General features: G+C 39.7%; 1 protein-coding gene across 4 annotated transcripts; it reads right to left on the bottom strand.

Moving 5' to 3' along the window:
• Positions 1-1,919: 1,919 nt before the first annotated feature.
• LOC145463176 (metabotropic glutamate receptor 3-like) lies at positions 1,920-17,333 on the bottom strand. 4 transcript variants are annotated; one of them, XM_081446895.1, is made up of 7 exons: positions 16,522-16,540; positions 13,640-13,712; positions 9,408-10,077; positions 6,328-8,203; positions 5,821-5,920; positions 4,839-5,017; positions 1,920-3,957 (listed from the first exon to the last, which is right to left on the bottom strand). In XM_081446895.1, exons 3-7 carry the CDS (start codon positions 10,054-10,056, stop codon positions 3,330-3,332), a joined length of 3,432 nt encoding a protein of 1,143 aa, XP_081303021.1. In that variant the 5' UTR covers positions 10,057-10,077; positions 13,640-13,712; positions 16,522-16,540; the 3' UTR covers positions 1,920-3,329. The 4 variants fall into 4 exon arrangements, with proteins under 4 accessions (XP_081303021.1, XP_081303022.1, XP_081303023.1 ...); XM_081446898.1 differs by having other exon boundaries at positions 3,904-3,953; XM_081446896.1 differs by lacking the exon at positions 13,640-13,712 and having other exon boundaries at positions 16,522-17,333.
• Positions 17,334-17,597: the final 264 nt, after the last annotated feature.

Genomic DNA, 17,597 nt, shown 5'->3' with positions numbered 1-17,597 from the left:
ACATTTTCGGACTTGAAATCTGATCTTCCCAGGGTCGCTTCTTTCCCGACCGCTGGTCAAGGGGAACGAACACTCTGGCATGGGTATGAGGTTGGAAATTAACTAGAACAATTGGTCAATCGTGTTCCCAGAGTGCTCTCTGAGGACGAGGTTTTAGTACTGTAGTTATGGATCTTAGACTACAAGACTGATCACGCGTCAAGACGGCGAACTATCCGCTTTTGTGTACCTTTAACGACGACAGCCTAATAAATTTTCCGCTTCCCAAAGTTCGATCTATAACTGAAGATACGCCATCACAAAGAAACACGTCAGTGCATGTCTGACGTACTTTTTGGGCACAAGAAGACATCAAGTGTTAGCGAGAAGTGGAACATCTCAGCTGTACCTTGGTTCGTCCTCACTCAAGTTGTAAATAAGTACCGAATAGAATTTGCCTTCTTCTCCGTCAAAATTGCGAATCAATTTAGTTTTGCTCATAACACTGTTTTAAGAAAAACAGTCGATGAATCGATGACGAATCCAGAGAGAAGCATATCAGTCTGCAAGCCAGGCTACCGGTTCTGTGTCATCACGGTTCTCGAATTTCAAGCCACATGATCTGCATGTGACAACAGAGCACAGTTTACAATCTGCGATAATCACATTTTTCCTAAACCTATTCAGAACTGAAAACTCTTGTCCAAAGTGCAAAAGGAATATAAAAAAACATAGTTCGCGTTGTATGTTACCTTAGTAAATATGAGCGAAAGAAGATTCATGGTCAATTTATCATTTAAAACCGGCTCAACGGGAGACAATAATGTCATGAAGAGATCTGGAATTTCCTGTAAGCTAATCAGCATTTTACCTTTTGTAAAAATGTTCCACCGCCCTTACTTTCTGAATTCTGGCTTCATTTACTACGACAGGTGATTGTAGTAACTGGGCAAAACCAAAACATAAGAATTATAGAGGTTGTGGAAATGTTTACACAGTGCTACATGTATGCCTCTTTACAAACAATAATAAATGTTAAAGGCCCGTTAACCTTTCCAGAAGTTTTCCACCACAGAACCTTTTTTCCTAGCTCTACGTTTTTCAGACTTTTCTGGCTTCACACTGCATAAGCCTTCTCTACCACTCAAAATGCTTTACTACTAACTGTGCACTGAAGAATCAATTATGCCTCCCGTTGTGGTCGGATCAATTCAAGTTTGCACTTTGGTTTATCAATGCAAGCATTAAGTTCTCTTCGGATCAAGAGATGTAAAGCACGTGGAATTGTGCATCTTTTTAAGATTTCAATATTAAAGATCTTCAATACGAAGACTCGTGCGTTCAAATACTGCATCAGCCATATGCTACAGACACATGCATCTCTCAAATTTAAATCCCCGTAGATTTTCGAATGACAACGTAACAATATCTATTCCCAAAACATCATACACTTCAAAAACCACTCACCTTTATGCCTTCAGCATCAACTTTTCGTTGTCATAAAACGCAACAATGTAGTTCGAGCCTTTTAAATACAGTTAAGTCTTACAATATCCTGCATAAACTCGCTAGCAGGCTGATATGCGTTGCACAATGACTACAGCGTCTCCGGAGCAACTGTGCTGACAGATCCGGTTAATAACAAACAGCGGAAATTCCGGTGTTTCCTAAATCAATGATTGCGTGACACGCCAGATCGGATTGTCACACCACACGCGCCTACTAAGATAAGACACATTGCAGGTAAGCCGTAGGCCTTTCCAGGAATATAACGTAGAATTCTCAAAAAATTCTCTAAATATCACAAAACTTTTTCTGAATATCTCGAAAAGCCCTTAAAATATATCCTATTTTTGTTTTAAAAATAGACCGATTTTGAATCACTTGGGCCAAAATTTTCAAAATTCTCTTGCAGTAGTACAAGGAGTAGAGGAGGACGATTCAGGCGATGTTCCCAGCAACCGCCATTTTGGAAAATTGCTGCTTTAGCGCTTTCAGTGATACGGAATACATTTTTCAAGTGGGAAATCGCTGAACTGGATTGTTTCTTGCATAGAACTGAGCATTGTTTCAAGAACATAGCAAGGAAAGGCTTACGTAAGTATTTTTGGTAAGGACCAAAAATGCGACCCGCCGAACGGCGATAACAACGGAATTTTATCGAGAAGAGTGGCAAAAGATAGACATTATAATGATTCAAACTGAAATAGCTTGCGAGCAGGTTCTCTACGAGGAAAAAAATCAAAGAAGTGTTTTGAAAAGAACCTAGAAGTCATCAAATAGCTAGAGGGTGACAGACAATGTTTTCCCGCCCGTTATGATTTGTCGTCGTCCCATTTCCCCCACCCCACCCCCATCCCCCATAAAACGTATAAAGGAGTTCAGGCTTTGGGATCAGAGTTATCAGTCAAGCGACGTCTAGACATTTTCAATGAAGTTTTAATAAATTTCTCAGTCAGTGTTCCTAGTTAAAACTCTATCAATTTAATTCTTCTATTCATTTACTCCACTTCCACTTATTCTTTCATTCTTTCGTTAGATCGATCGCTCACTCATTCATTTCTTCGCCTATTCATATATTTTTATGTCTTTTATATGTTATTCTGTTATTATTAGCCTCTTCCAGGGGCTCGCGGGTTAGTTTCGAAACGTGGCCATTCACCGCACTGCTTCCCACCTAATTTACTTAACGCGTGGAAAAAGCCATGAATTGACGTGTTTGGCACAAAATTCAGCTTTAATTAGTCTTGCAGCTAGCTAAGAGCGTTTTTCAATTGAGTGTCGTAAAACCAAAACCAAACCAATTACTTACCAATTAAACTACTAAATTTTAAACCGGCGTAAAACCAAAACCAAAACCAAAACCAAAACCAAATTAATTGCCTAATTACTTTCGACAATCAATTAAAAACCGCTCTAAAAAAGCGCATGCGTTAATGGGAGGTACACTCTTACCCAGACTCTTTGCTGGTTGTGATCAGTCTCTGAAAACCCGTAAGCTTGAACTTGGTACCCAAAGCGCTAGATCTGATAGAGACGGGTTTTACGACAAAGCAGTTTGACCTGGTGGCTTCCTCTTTGTAATGCATAACCCGGCGTTAAAAAATTGATACTACAAGAGTCGCAATAGTTTTTCGTCTTGAAAGAGAGGATCACGTTTTCAATTTCGGTTACAGCTTCTCTTTCAATTATCATTTCACTTATTTCAAGTTATTTTGTGTCAGGCAAAGGCTCACCGTCAACGCGTTAGAATTTTCCAGTTTCCCAAGGGGAAATTAAATTTCTCAATGACCGTCAATTTATATAGCACCTATACTGATATTACTTGTTTTCTCCCCCATTGCAATTTGTCATAAAGCGGTGCATATAACTCTGTTGTGTTTGTCGTCAGTCAAAAGTCCTTGACACGTTTCACAATTATTTTTTGTGTCCGTCCTACATTTCTCTTCTTCACTTTGTATTTTATCATTTCTCCTAAACGCCTCCTCTTCCAACAAGTCTTGATCGGTTGATATAACATTTATGTCAACCTCGGATTGACACAGTCTTTCTCTTGTCCTTAAAGACTCGTCAAAGCTTTTTCTTCGAACTGCATTTTCACCTAACCGCCTCCATTCAACATATCTCTCATTTGTTAGTCTTTTATCTGTGTAGTTCAACTTTTCCCTCTCGACTTCTTGGCCAGCTTTCATTCCCTTAACACCTTGTTCCCTGCTACCAATTTCGCAACCCGCAACTTTGTAATCAGCAGCCTCACCCCCAAAATGTCTGTGCTTGCCGTTTTCGTCTCTGACGTCACTCTGCGGAATAGACATTAATAGCCTCTGCTGCGATGGAGACGTCTTTCCACTTCGCTGCCGCAACCTCTGTCTTTTCGTCTGTTTGGTGTCAGTTGCTTTTTGAGCTGAATTTTCTCTTTGTTTTTCGTCGTCATAGGATGCTTTCGGTGTCTTTGCTGATCCATTGTTTAAAGTCTTCCTGGCAAAAGCGCGAAAAATTAGAACAATGAAGTTTAAATAAGTTTTGGTGGTGACGTTGTCCTATGGGAGGAATGTATCTCCTTTTCGGCAAATTCTTTTTGATATGGTATAGGCGTGATATGTTCGAGAAAAGACCTAAGTGGTATACCATTTGACTTTTTATGGAGTGGGGGGTGGGGGGGGGGGGGAGTGGGGGAGATTTAGTACAGGTACCATTTTTTTTCCTTTTCTCTCTCATGCACAAGGATTTTTTTCTCGGGACGTGTCTATGTAAGATATTTTTTTCTCCGTATAACATGCTTTTTTTCTTTTTTCTGAGCGTGCGTGAATTTTTTCAGTCGTGTGCATAAATGTTTTTTGGTATAAATCTGTTTGCAGGACATTTTTTTTCAAAATCCGCCCACCCAGCCGCCCTCAAAAGTCAAATGGTTCGCCCCTAAAGTTGGCTTAAATCGCCCGAAGTCGCCATTTTCTTCCCTGCCAACTGTACTTAAATCACCTTGAATCACCCCATCCAAAATCGCCTTACATCCACTTGCCCAACTGACAAGCAAGGAAAAGATAGCGCGAGCAATCCAATCACTCGTGGAAAGTTGTCTTTTGATTTGCCATAATCATGAAACGAATACGACAAGTCACTTAGAAACCATTGAGGGAAAATTGACAGAGTGTCGCATCTGCCTCCTGCTCAGGCGCTTTGATTATTTCACACTTTATAATAAAAGGCGGACGCAAAGAGCTAGCGCCCATTTTCCTCAAAGAAAGAGAGAGGCGTCTGAGAACGAGGCAGCTGTCGCATTATTCAGAAAGTGGCGTTGAATGTTGCGTTAAGTGGTCTAACTGAAAGTTGAAAGTTATACTATTTGTACTGTTACACACCCTGAACACGCTTCGTCTTTTCCTTGTAACTTTTCGTATCCTTGCGGTACACTGGTTTCTCTAAGGTCTCCCCAACTGCGGCTGTTCTGCATGCGTCTGAGGAGCTGGTCTTGTGTCATGCGCAGGGATTCCTTCGTGGAAAGCAACTCCTTTTTCAAATGCTTTATAAGTTTCTCCATCTACGAGAGAGAAAAAATATTAATTTCAATGAAATTAGAAACACACACTCATAATCAGATAAATAAATCCTCAAGTTTCAAGCCAAAAGTTTAGACATTCGCTAAAAAAAGTTTTGTACGTCGCGTAGAGCTGTTTTCAATTAACCAAAACCAAAGTGATTGTCTAATTACTTTCGACACCAAGAGATTGATCATATTCTCTTGTCGGCACTCAGTTGAAAAGCGCACAGCCTTTACGTCATCATCATCATTAGTCCTGGCTCTCCTGTGGGAAAATAGGGCCATTCGGCCTCTATGTACAGAAAATTTAATGATTGTTCTCTCATAAAAGGCTTAGACATTTTCCCTTCAAACTCTTAAAACTTTAGCTGACAAACTTCGAATCCACGAGAAGACCACATTTCATTTTATCTGACCTTTCGCTTCAGAGTTCAGAGTCACCACACCTTTACGTTAATTCGCTTCAAAATTCTCTGAACTTACGAGCTTTCTTCGCGAACTTCGCGAACTAACATACTGAACTAACAGAAAACTGTAAATCCAAAATACTTGTTCAAAGCAATGTCGCATTCTGTTCGAGTGATGTTCATTTGAACTTGCTCAATTATTTGAATTCACGTGCTAACACGCTCTTAACATTTCCGTCAGCACGCACACAAAAGACACGTTACTGTTGAATTTTTGCGTTTGACCTATAACCTCCGTGCAGTTTAACTGAGCTAGTTGAGGGCGAACTCTCGTTTTCGATAGAGTTTTCGTTACCGAAGCTGCTGATTATGTACAACTGAACAATATGGCTGTACCTCCTGCTTTTTGATGGGGTGGCCATTTCCCTCCAGGCACACGGATGCAGGCGCGCTAGAATCAGAAGACGTAGGTTGGTTTGCTACTGCGTCCTCAGCACTGAAACAAACAAATAGTACCGTAACCATGTATAACAGTTCAACAAGGAAATGGACGATGGTTCTATCTTTGTTTGTTACTAATTTATTAAATAATCAAGTCAAGTATACCACATATCACATGTAGGCAAAGCAACTTGCTCTTTCCTTGTAAGAAGTTAAATGTATTTTTCGTTTTACCTTTATCTATAACTATCTGTTTTCCATGTCTAGCTTTTTTTATGACTTTTTCCTTTGCGTAAGAAACACTTATGTAGGTGTTTTAAAATATCTCCTGACAGCAGGTAAGGAGTATGGGCTTTTCTCATGAGTATAGGAGCTTTGCGCCTCCCCATCGACAGATTTCTACTAGTATGCTATGTAACTTTTTAAGTATTAACGGAAAGGATGACGTCATTTTCTAATTACCTACTCCCGGGGACCTCTTCTCCCTCATTGCCGGCATTGTCGTTCACTCCAAAGTACGCATGCGCAGACTTCTGGCCCTTCTCTTTACTCAGACTGGACAGACTCAAGCTTGGGTTAACATGCCTGCGGACATTTCTGTGTGGCCGGAAAAGAATGATGTACACCTTGGGTCCATAAAGGCAGCCCAGCAGAACAAAGGCTATCAAAGAAACGCTGACGCACAAAATCAGAGGTTTTTGATTGTAATCTTCTTCCATGTAATACACGGCCAAGAATGCTAGCCACACTATGCACGATGCGTACATAGCGAAGGCGATGTACTTCGCCTCGTTGAAATTGCTGGGGATTTTCCGTGTTTTGAACGCGTAAACAGTGCACATGGAAATCAGAAGGAAGTTGTACACTTGGGAGAGTCCGAAGTCCAAATTTGAAGTGGAACAGTCGAGATACACCGTGGAGATTTCCGGGTAATAAAGTTTCGCTCGAGGCGTGCGTAAGAGAACCAGCATTAACAGGAGTAGAATTTGTACCGAGACCACACCTACCACAAGGATAAGCTGCGAAAATGGTAAGATTAAAATAGGCCTCCGAGCGAGGTTCTTCCGATTGAAAATTCTTGAGATTCTGTTCGTCTTAATGAAAAGAGACGCGTAGCATATCGTGAAGGCGACACCGTATCCAAAGAATCTCGCAATACATGTCACAGCTCGAGGCTTCAGCACAGTGACAAATGTCGTGCTAAAAGCCATAAGTATGCCAATTAACAAAAGGTGAGAGAGTTCGCGACCGCAAGCCTTCACCAACGGCGTCTTGTCAAACTTGATTAACACAGAGATCACAAACACTGTAGCAATGACTCCTAGCCCAGCAAGAGAAGCAGCTGGTACAGAAAACATCCAGTTCTTTCCGAAGTACGTTATGTCAACTTTCGCGCACGCGCGTCCGTCAGGCGTTGGTATGTATCCCAGAGGGCACTGCTCGCAGATACTGTTATTTACTATGTAGTGATTCCCGTTGCACAGATTACAAGTCCAGCAGCAAAATTCTTTTCCGACAACAGGCACTTTAACTTCTTTGCTCTTACAAACAGGCTGACAAGATGACGACACTCCTTTGAACACTGACAATGCTCTCGGTTGCAGTTTTAATCGCTTGTCCCATTCGCCAATGTGAACCGTTCTGTAATTGTTCCCCTGTTTTGTGAACATTAATACGTCAAAACGTCCTTCAACGTCGCCATAGGCGTTGAAACGAACGTGATTTCCGCTCGCTCCAATGAAAGAAACATTCCTAATGTGGTCCAAAAGCTCTTTCCCCGAGATATTACGCATGCGTTCACAAACATTGCTCGCCGGGCACTGTTGTTTGAAGATAGCATCTAGCGCATGCGCGAACACGTACACCGCATCCATGGCGCTGGCGACACGATTATCAACCGGGCTGTTTGTAAACGTGAGGTTTAACCCACTGCATTTACCGTTTATTTCTCCACTAAGAGAGCAATTAAAATACTGCTCCCAGAACTCACGAAACCAAGGATTACGAGCGTTTGTTTTGGGCTTCAGTTGATAAAAATGGTCGTTAAAAGCAGTCAGCTCCGCGGCCTTTGGCAAGACTGTTATGGTGTTAAGTGCAACGTCTTCTAATCCTTTCAACCAGAACATGTTTCCCCAGGCGTCCGTCCCAAGCCACTGAAATGTTCCCGCCGCTCCTCTGTCCTTCGCAGCTTGCAGTAGATTTCGGATTTGCCGTTCTTGGCTGCTAAAAACCACGACGCTTTTGGCGTCGGGTTCCTGAAGGAGTTTGTCGATGATTGTTGGAAACGTTCCAGCGGGGGTTGATTGTTCAATTTTCTCGGCTGCTGCAATGCATATACCTATAAGATATAAAATGGAAGTTTTTTAAACTTAATTGTGCTGTAAATTAAAAATCCATCTCCATTTCTTTTCGTCTTTTGTTTGAGTGGTTTTTGATCGACTTTTGAAAGGTGATTAATTCGTTTGTGCTTTCCAATAGTTTTGTTAGTTTTTTTCTTTATTAAGGCCTTCATAGACAAATGAATGTTTCTTACAGCCATGTAAGTGTGTGTGTCAAAAAAAGTATCGTAATGTAACTGGTGTAAGTATAGCAATGTAAATAGTGTAAATATTGTAAAATGATAAAATAAAACAAGTAGTGTAAATATTGTATTGTAAGATTGGTGTAAGTACCGTGATGTAACGTAATGTAACGTAATGTAAGTCTTCCGTGTAAGTATCTTAATGCAGGTAGTGTAAGTGTCGCGTGGTAAGTAGTGTTCTTTGTGCGGAATTTTTTTTTTTTTAAAGTATTGGAAAAAGGCAATGTATTTGAGGCAATCAGAGTCATCGTAACTCTTTTTCAACCAATAAGAAACCAAACCGAATCTAAACAAGGCGCGCGTTTTCCTGCCATTGCCACCGGTCGGGCGTTTTCCCGCCATTGTCACAGGTCGCACGTTTTTTGTTCGAGTTAATTCTCATTAACAAAAACCAAGAGAACATGAAGAGTAAAAAAGTTAATCAATCATACAGGACTTATTCCGAGGTAATCCCTCTCAATTAAGGTTTCTTTTAGACATGGTAATCAGATCTTCGGCCGATAATGTTACGTACCACGCGCGTTGCGTGGATGTTTTCGAGAAAAATGCGCGCAAAGCTGCTTGGGATGCCACGTGAGCAAGATTCACGTCTCAGGATTGGCTGACTCTCTTGAGATTTCCCAAACCAGGAGTGGTCTAAAAATAACTTGAGGTGGGTTACCCAAGAAAGGTTTATAGATAGATTAACTCTCTTACCCCTAATCATCATTTTTATGACAATTACAGAAATTCTCGCGCGCTCATTTGGCTAATTTTCATTGTCAATAAACGGACAGACACATGAATTTATCATTTATGCGATGCACCAACGAGCGAGGGCGGACAATTTTACAACCTATCGCCTCGTGGATCCACAGCTACTTTGACAATGTTATGACGAAATTCATGATCAGTAAGAGGGCAGACTCATGAAAAACTGACGTCAATTTGTTAATTCTAGTATAACCAAGCCCGACTATACCTGATTTCTTTGCTTCCTCCTTCACCGCTTGAAAGCCAAGCGTCCCGTAAGAATCATCACTGTGCACAACCGAGATGTATGTCCAGTTCATTAACTTGGCGATATCAACGAGCGCTTTGGCTTGATACAGATCGTGCGGAACAGTGCGTGAGAAGAACTCGAACCTGGTCTTGTCACTCAGCTCGTAACTCGTGGAGTCAAAGCTAACTTGTGGAATCTGAAACAAGCGGAACAGATGTGCAACTTGGACCGAGATGGAGCTGAAGGATGGCCCAATGACGCCCGCCATGACGGGATTTCCCGAGGGATGCTGCTCTTTAGAAGACACTCTGTCTTTCACAAAGTGCAAGGCCCGATCGAGCGCTATTGTCTCGCTGGAACAAGTATCGTAGACCTCGAGTCCAAGAGAAATATTGCGCAAAATCGAATCGTTTTTGTTTATTTTGTCGACGGCAAAGAGCATGGCCTCTAGTCGCTGGATACCAACTCTCTCGTTTAGATCTCCGCATTGAGCAAGATCCTCAGAATCATGGTCGTGAATCGGCACCAGACCTCCAATTACAATGCTCCCTTTCATCAGCAAGGAGCCATCTTGACAAGTCACGCAGTTTAAGTAAGTTACCATGGCTAAGAAAATTAAGCCAATCATTGTTCTTCTTCTTTGGGCAACCTAATGATAAAAGGAACAAGTTATTTTCAGGATTTCATCAATTCTGTTATTTTTTATTGCTATGATTTTCAAGCATCCGTAATTAATTTTGACGATCTAAAATCTAAGTTATCTGTTTAAAGTTGCGCCATCTCTGAGCTAACAGTTAAAATTTTCAGCTGTTAGTTGTTAACATGCAGACCTCCAGCTGTTACATCTCTTCGTAACAACCACTGGCATGCAGAAGGGATATTCGGGTTATCTCTGCTTGTGATCGTAACTTTTTAAAGCGTTGCGAAATGCTTTGAATCAAAGAAAACGTCAACATAACAAGTTATAGAGGTAGAGAAAAACCAAAGAGTTCATAATGAACCAAAACGAAACAAGGATGGTCCATAGAGAAGATCAAACTCTGTAAATTCAGAAGAATTTAGTGACAATTCACAGGCCATTCTGGGACCCATTTAAGCCCGTGGGGCACGTCAGCCGTTGAAAGTTAAAACCCCTCAATTTGGCTTTGATTTAGACAGCCAAATTAGATCCTAGCTACAATATTTTTACTCACCCTAGAGACCTAAATTGCGGAGCAAAAGCAGATATTTTGAATTACAGTAGTAAGTAAGTAAAGTCTGCATACGAGCCAAGTGGCCCACCAGGCCGGAGCTTATCCCGGTTTCTGTAGCATGAAGCGACTAGGAGTATTTCTACTCCCCCCTGGATGGGATGCTAGTCCATCGCAGGGTTACCCCCAGCATTAAGTTCGCCGGTACCCATTTATACACCTGAGGGGAGAGAGGCACTGTGAGAGTAAAGTGTCTTGCCCAAGAACACAACACAATGTCCCCAGCCAGGGCTCGAACCCGGACCGCTCGATCCGGAGACGAGCGTACTAACCATGAGGCCACCGCACCTCCCACAGTACACTTGATAAATGAGTCACGTCGAAGAGAGATCTACCATCCACCTACGGAAAATGAAAATCGGAAGTCTCCGGTCGACTCCGGTTTCATTTTCCAAAACAAATTAAAATTGACTGTGAATTTCCAGAATTCATTGTTCAAACGTGAAAACTTATAGTAAACCGGCAAGCTTCTTTTTCATTTTCCAATCAGAATTTCTTAAGGAATTGTGGCTGCTGATAATGTTTATCAACCGCAATCACATGTTTTTATTTTCCGTTTTTGTTATGTACTCTTCCTCCCTAACTCATGCGTTTCAGTAAGCAATTGGCTTTTGAACCACCTCTTTAGCACATAGTGAGTAAAGAACGAATCTTGCTCATAATAAGAGAAATACTCGGATTCGGTCTCAGAGAAAACTAAGTCAATTTCTCTTAAAAGGAGAGAAAATTGAGTGAAAAAGTAGAAAATTTGACCCTCGATCTCATAGTTAAAAGCTGTGGACTGTGGGCTGAATTAGTCTCGTCAGTAAGTTATACCTAATCATACCTTTTTGGTACGCTTCGGCGGCATATCAGGCGAGTATGGTCCAACCATGGTTTTTATTTTGGCGGGACGTAGTCGAGTCAAAATTTCTATGCTCGTTAATCAACCCTTTGGCTTGCGACGATTTCATTGCCGTTGTGGTCGTGTTTTGCGTAAGGTCCATATTATCTCTCTTGGACATGAAAATTTGTAACAAAATGTGCAAATCTTTAAGATTCAGCTACAAACCTCACTTTGATCGAGGTGTCTTATCCAGAAAAGCTATTTTTTTTTTCCTTTATCTTCGTAATAATCAGCGTCTATCGTTTCACTATATCAGGCTCCGTCCACACCACGTCGAAGAAATTTGAAAATGTAAGTTTAACTCTAAAAACGCATCAAACGATTTCCGTCCACACTACGCCGAAGGAATTTGAAAGCGTAACAATCTATGGCCATTTTCGATTTGTGTTACAGGAAAACTCCGTCAGGGAAATCACATGATGGTCGTGACGTCATCGTTTTCTGAAAGATCCGTTCTCAAAAATATTCTCTGTCCACACGAAAGCTAAAAGTCGGCGTTTTTTAATTCCTCCGGTTAGAAGAGCGTTTTCGAAAAGCTCCGCTTTGGTGACGGATTAGTGTGGACGGTAGGCCTAACCGTGTACAAATAAAGCTGCATTTTCAAATTCCTCCGGCGTTGTGTGGCGTAGCGAAAGCTCCGTTTTTTACTTTATCATCATTTTGTGCATCAGATATTAAAATACCCTTGGGATTCTATCTCTATATGGAAATCACAAAATATAATTTCATTATATTTTAAAAGGCGGCTTGTAAAACTGGAAATTACATTTCTATCTAAATAGGTAGCTTTATTGGTGTAAATTTATTAAAATAGACATCGAGAAAACTCGGTTATTATAAAGCGGAGTTAATTAAAATGTTGGCGATCGAGAGCCAATGATTGTCAAGATCAGATAATTGTATTAAAGCAATTAGGGACAAAACTGAGTTCAACTTTAAGTTAAATTCAAATTCACATCATGAATTAAAGCCAGAGAAATTAACACTTCCGATAAAGGTGATTTTTCCTTGCACCAGTATCATTCTTCTCGAAGCAGACGAGTGATTCAGTACAATACAACGAAAATTGTCAGCCACGTGTGGGTTGCAATTGGCTAAGAACTACGTAACATTGAAAGAAATTAATATGTCACAATCGGTAAAAAATATTCGAATCCGACCTTCAGCTAAAGAGAGGACAGATTTCACTGAAATTCCAGCAATTTCTGCTACATCCGTATTCTCAACATAAAATATCTGATATACAGAAATAGTGGCACTCCGCTAATAAGATTAATACCAGTGGTCAAATTAGCTTCAGTTTTCAATGCGTGTAATATGGCCTCTTGTTGTCTCATACAAGCGTCTCTCAGGACGCAATTGCCTCAGTTAGACTTGAGCCAATATAACTATACTGTAGTTAAAGATTCTATAAAACGGTTAACTGAATGCGATTTACTTCTCAGTATGTGGTCTTGGACATGACTAATGCGTCTTCAAACTTAACAAATGGGCCATCGCTCAAATTTGTTTCGAAGCGCGGCATTCCCATGACATAAGCGAAAAATTTTAATTTCCTGTTTGTGGAAGGCTTCGGCATAACACCAGATTCTGTCAATTTCATTGAGCCAGTTCAAAAGGACGATAGTTAGACAAAATAAACTCTTAAAGACAAACGAAAAAAGAAGTTCCCTCGTATTTGTTTGGGAGGCAAATTCTTTTGTTGCAGTGCCGGTGAATACTGTAAACGCTCTTCCAGGTTGATGATACAAGCGCTGCCATAGTTTTATTTGATCCTCGCCGGTTTACACCTTCTCAGATTTGAAGGAGGTTGCAGACAGCGTTCAGAAGTAAGAAAATTGTTGAAAGATGCGTTACTGGATTTGTGTTTAAACTGCACGTTCTAATTTCCCCAATCCTAGAGCTGCTAGAATTAGTGTATAAAACTGAATGTAAAGTCCATAGCCGAAAGTAGGTACCGTTTTAAATATTTAAGTATCTAACCAGCGTAAACTAGAAACTAGCGTAAATCTCGCAGGCTGGACGCTCAGACAAAGAGAGAGCCACTGTACCAACAATTAAAGAATTCAGCTCACCCGTTTTAGCTTGTAATAAATCTTTAGCGCGTTCCCTTCAACACGGTTCACATCGATCTATGCCTCACTGGAACTGAAATATAATATTGATTTTCTCTTTTATTAGTATGAATATATGTAATATTTGATTGTTTGGCATATCTGAAGTGCCAATTTATCAGGATATTGGAAACTGAAAATAAAATTGGCAAAGGTTTGTATCGATTTTAACGCATCTCACAGACAAAGGTTCGCTCACAAAGAGAAACTGCGAAAACAAAACCGTGAGAAGTGTATATTTTCAAAAACAGAATTTCAATAGCGATGAAGGTGTAAAGCTGTTTTTCAATATAATCTAATGTATTGAAATGAAATACAAGCTTGATTAGCCACCCGTTTAAATTATTGTCCAATGTTTTGATTCAAACAAGGAAAAATTAGTAATGTCAAATTATGTTTATATTGTACAGACATGCTCGAAATTGTGTGCACATGAGAAATTGTCCTAACCAACTCAAAACAACTTAACTTACTGATGGAAGATTCGTTTCATGATGTAAAAACAAAAAATGAATCTTAGAATCTAAATCTTTGTAAATACCTGTGTTTCGTTGTTGCCGCGAGTACAGAGCAACGGACTGAGTTGTTTATCAGTTCTGCTTTCGGTTTCGGGGCGGAATTCGCAAATGTTTCCTTGAGATGGCGGTTAACCGCTACACTTCTTACTTCACAAACTCCCGGTCTTGTAATATCCAGTAAAATAGCAAAAAAACACAGCCGGAATATTACACAGTTGCCTTAGAGAGAGAAACTACAAAATCAACAACAACTGTTTTTTTCGATGGTCAAAATTTTCAAGCTGTTGCGTGCTTGGCGCTATGACAAAGGATTAACCAGAACTGCGTGAAAACAGTCAACAACTCGAATTGCGGTTTTCTGTAAAAGATTTTTCTCCAATAAAATCCCTCCCTTTGACACAAAATGCGCGTACATTTATTCTTGCTTTAATTAAGTTACTTAAATGCAGTTGGCATTCTTTTTAAACGCTTGTAAACTTCCATGAATTAAATTTCAAGACGAAAAACACTGAGCACGAGCATTCGGTTTGTCTCCAGTCGACACTCGGTTTCCTTTTTGCGCAACCTCCAGGAGGGAGCGCGAGGGGTGATGGGGGAGTTCAACATAAACTAAACAAAGGTTGACATTTGTTACTTCTTTTCTACTTCTTAATAGCGAAAGAGTGAATTAACGATAAAAGTTCTTGTAACCAGAAAGAGAGAGCCTCCGTCATTTTAATCTCATTTTTCAAGCTCAAAAATAGCTCAGGTTTATTGTATCAGCTGTATATAAGATGTTAGTTGCTAAAGAAAAGTCCGTTCTTATTTCAAATTTTTATTCGTAAAGGCATCATTACTTGCATCTTGTATCTGCTCTGTTTGTGTGCTTTAACGATTTAAAAAGGCATATGTTTTTCTTGTAGGTGCAAGTTATAAAATTCAAATTAATTTCGATGTGGAAAAGAAAAATTTTCATTCTTAATAACCTCACGTACTCTTCCTTGGGTTAAGTAATTACCAGCTTGTTTTCTTAAGAGAAATATTTCCACTGCATTGGGAGCTAATTGGAAAAACAAAAATCTATGCGTCATTCTTAATAATAACGTCACGTATTATTTCTTGCGTAGAGCTTATTTGTGTTGGTGAGCGTTATATAAATATTTAGGTATTTTCCATGATCTAAATTAAATTGTACAAGCGCTGAATGTTTTCTTTCTTCTCCAACTGCGAAAAGCTGCTTTCAAAACAAGACACTTGGGTTTTTTTTTTTTCAGCGTTGTGTATAATTCTAGGGGAGGTAAATAGTAAATGCAACACTTTGCGAGAAGACGAGACTAGCGCTTTCGATCTTTTCGAGCCGGGGACATTTGTGACTTTTTAAATTGCGAGACCGAAACTTCAATGACAGTTAAGAAAAAAAATATAAAACAAAACTGCGAGACTCGTGAAATTCAACGAAAATTTTGCGAGATCTATGGTTTTTGAAGACCATTCGCCACCCATAATTCTGTACGTGACACACAAACACAACTTTATCCAATGATTATATTATACCAAACTGGAGGATGCCGTCATGTTATAATTTTATTTTTTCCATTTTGTCCTTATACTTTCAACGTTGGAAGCAAATTTGTGCATGCTTAGACAAAACTGTTTATTTATGATTCGGAAGAAATAACAAATTGTGGCCCAATAACACGAGAAATGAAACTACTGAAAGAAATGGGAAATTATCTCAAAAAGATCATCACAACTTTATAACTGAATTAACAATGGCTTGTCAATTTATTCGAAATACGTTCAAGTTTTGAATCAAAAATTTCCCGTTGAGGCCTTCTGAGCGGGAATCCGTTACCATGGAGAATTCTTTGTTACTTAAGATTGTGTACTATAAAAGTTTTTACACGATTTGAATAAGTGAATAGGAAATATATTTGGGAATTTGTAAAAAAAAAAAATAATTTGAATAAATTCCTTGTTTGGTCAAAATAAAAGTAAAACACTTCTTACTTATTTTATTTTATCTTATGCTTGTTTTAATTCTTCGACTAATCTTTTCCATACATGATGTTGTCTGATCCACGCCCAAAAATTCAATACAGTTCCTAATTACTGACAAATAGCGAGTTTATTCTAGAAAGTTTGGCTCCGACTTCAAGTGATCTCAACCTTGCGGTTTTTAAAATTACAATATAGCAATTTTCGTAACCACGCTAGCTAATTTTTTTTTATGTAATGTGACCGCGAGCTCTGCCTATCATCGATTCGAAACAAATCTACTGTTTCACTTTGTCTACTTACTAAACAGTCAATCATTTACATGTGAACGATAGCACAAGAACTAACCTTTACTGATGTTCTGTCCGCCAAACCTGTCAGCAAAATGAAGTAATGATCTCCGTAAATGTTGCGATAACTTTAACAACCTACGTAAAACACGAACGGAAATTCCCTTGGTGTGAGTTCAAATCTTGGACTCAATCTATTTCCCAAATTCTTTACTTGGCCCCGAACAAAGAACAACGTGCTATATTGGGTTTACACGCGTACAGCAGACAGTATCAACTCGACGCTTCTTTCAAATCTTGTTTACGTTTTAGAAATGATGAGTACGTTGTGGTTTCGTCAATGAGTGCCTTTGTTGTACAACTCTTTCAGCGACTTAGCATCTCATTTGTTCTTTGTACCGACGCTGTAAACACATCAAGATGGATCACTTGCGCCGATGGGCGAAGAAAGCCCTTTTGTTGCTGAAAAGGACTATTTCAGTACTGGACCTCAAGAGGAAGCCTTTTGTTGCAATACTGCGGCACGAAATTAGTTTTTGACGGCGAAAAATGACCATAAATTGTAGATGAGTTCTAATTCGTTCACGTCTTGGCTTCGCTGGTAGCTCAGTGAGCCATGTGGTTCAGTGTCTTGTCAGACAACAGATTTTAGCATTACCTTTGTTTTGTGGGCGCCAATAGCGTACAGATGAGTCAGTTTTTCAACTGGCAGGTGGGGCTCGCTGATGAATTAATCATTTGTGACATTATCTTGATCTCGAGCGACATGTAAACAATAATATCCTTTCAAGCATGCCCATTCAAAAACGTACCCGAATAATTTTCACGCACCGCAAGACGTTAGCGAAGGCAAGCAATAAAGACAGCTTTCATCAGACCAAGAATTCGTATGGTAATTTCACTTTTATTCAAAAAAAAGGCAAAATGAATGACCTGTTCTTACACATCCTGCTGTTAGCTAGCGGGGTGCTGTGCGAGTATGAAAGAAAAAAGAAGAATAGTGGACGTTTTTAACAAAACAAAACGATTGAAGGAGAACTTTGCAAATAAAAAATGATCAAGAATAAATGTTATGCTTATGTAGCTAGCTAAATTCGCACTCTTTATAAATATTATATTTTAAAATAAAACAAC

Source organism: Orbicella franksi, chromosome 12 (genome assembly GCF_964199315.1).
Source record: "Orbicella franksi chromosome 12, jaOrbFran1.1, whole genome shotgun sequence".
In the NCBI taxonomy this organism is placed as follows: Eukaryota; Metazoa; Cnidaria; class Anthozoa; order Scleractinia; family Merulinidae; genus Orbicella; species Orbicella franksi.
The sequence above is the reverse complement of the archived record's forward strand: the minus strand, read 5'-3'. Positions and strand labels throughout refer to the sequence as shown.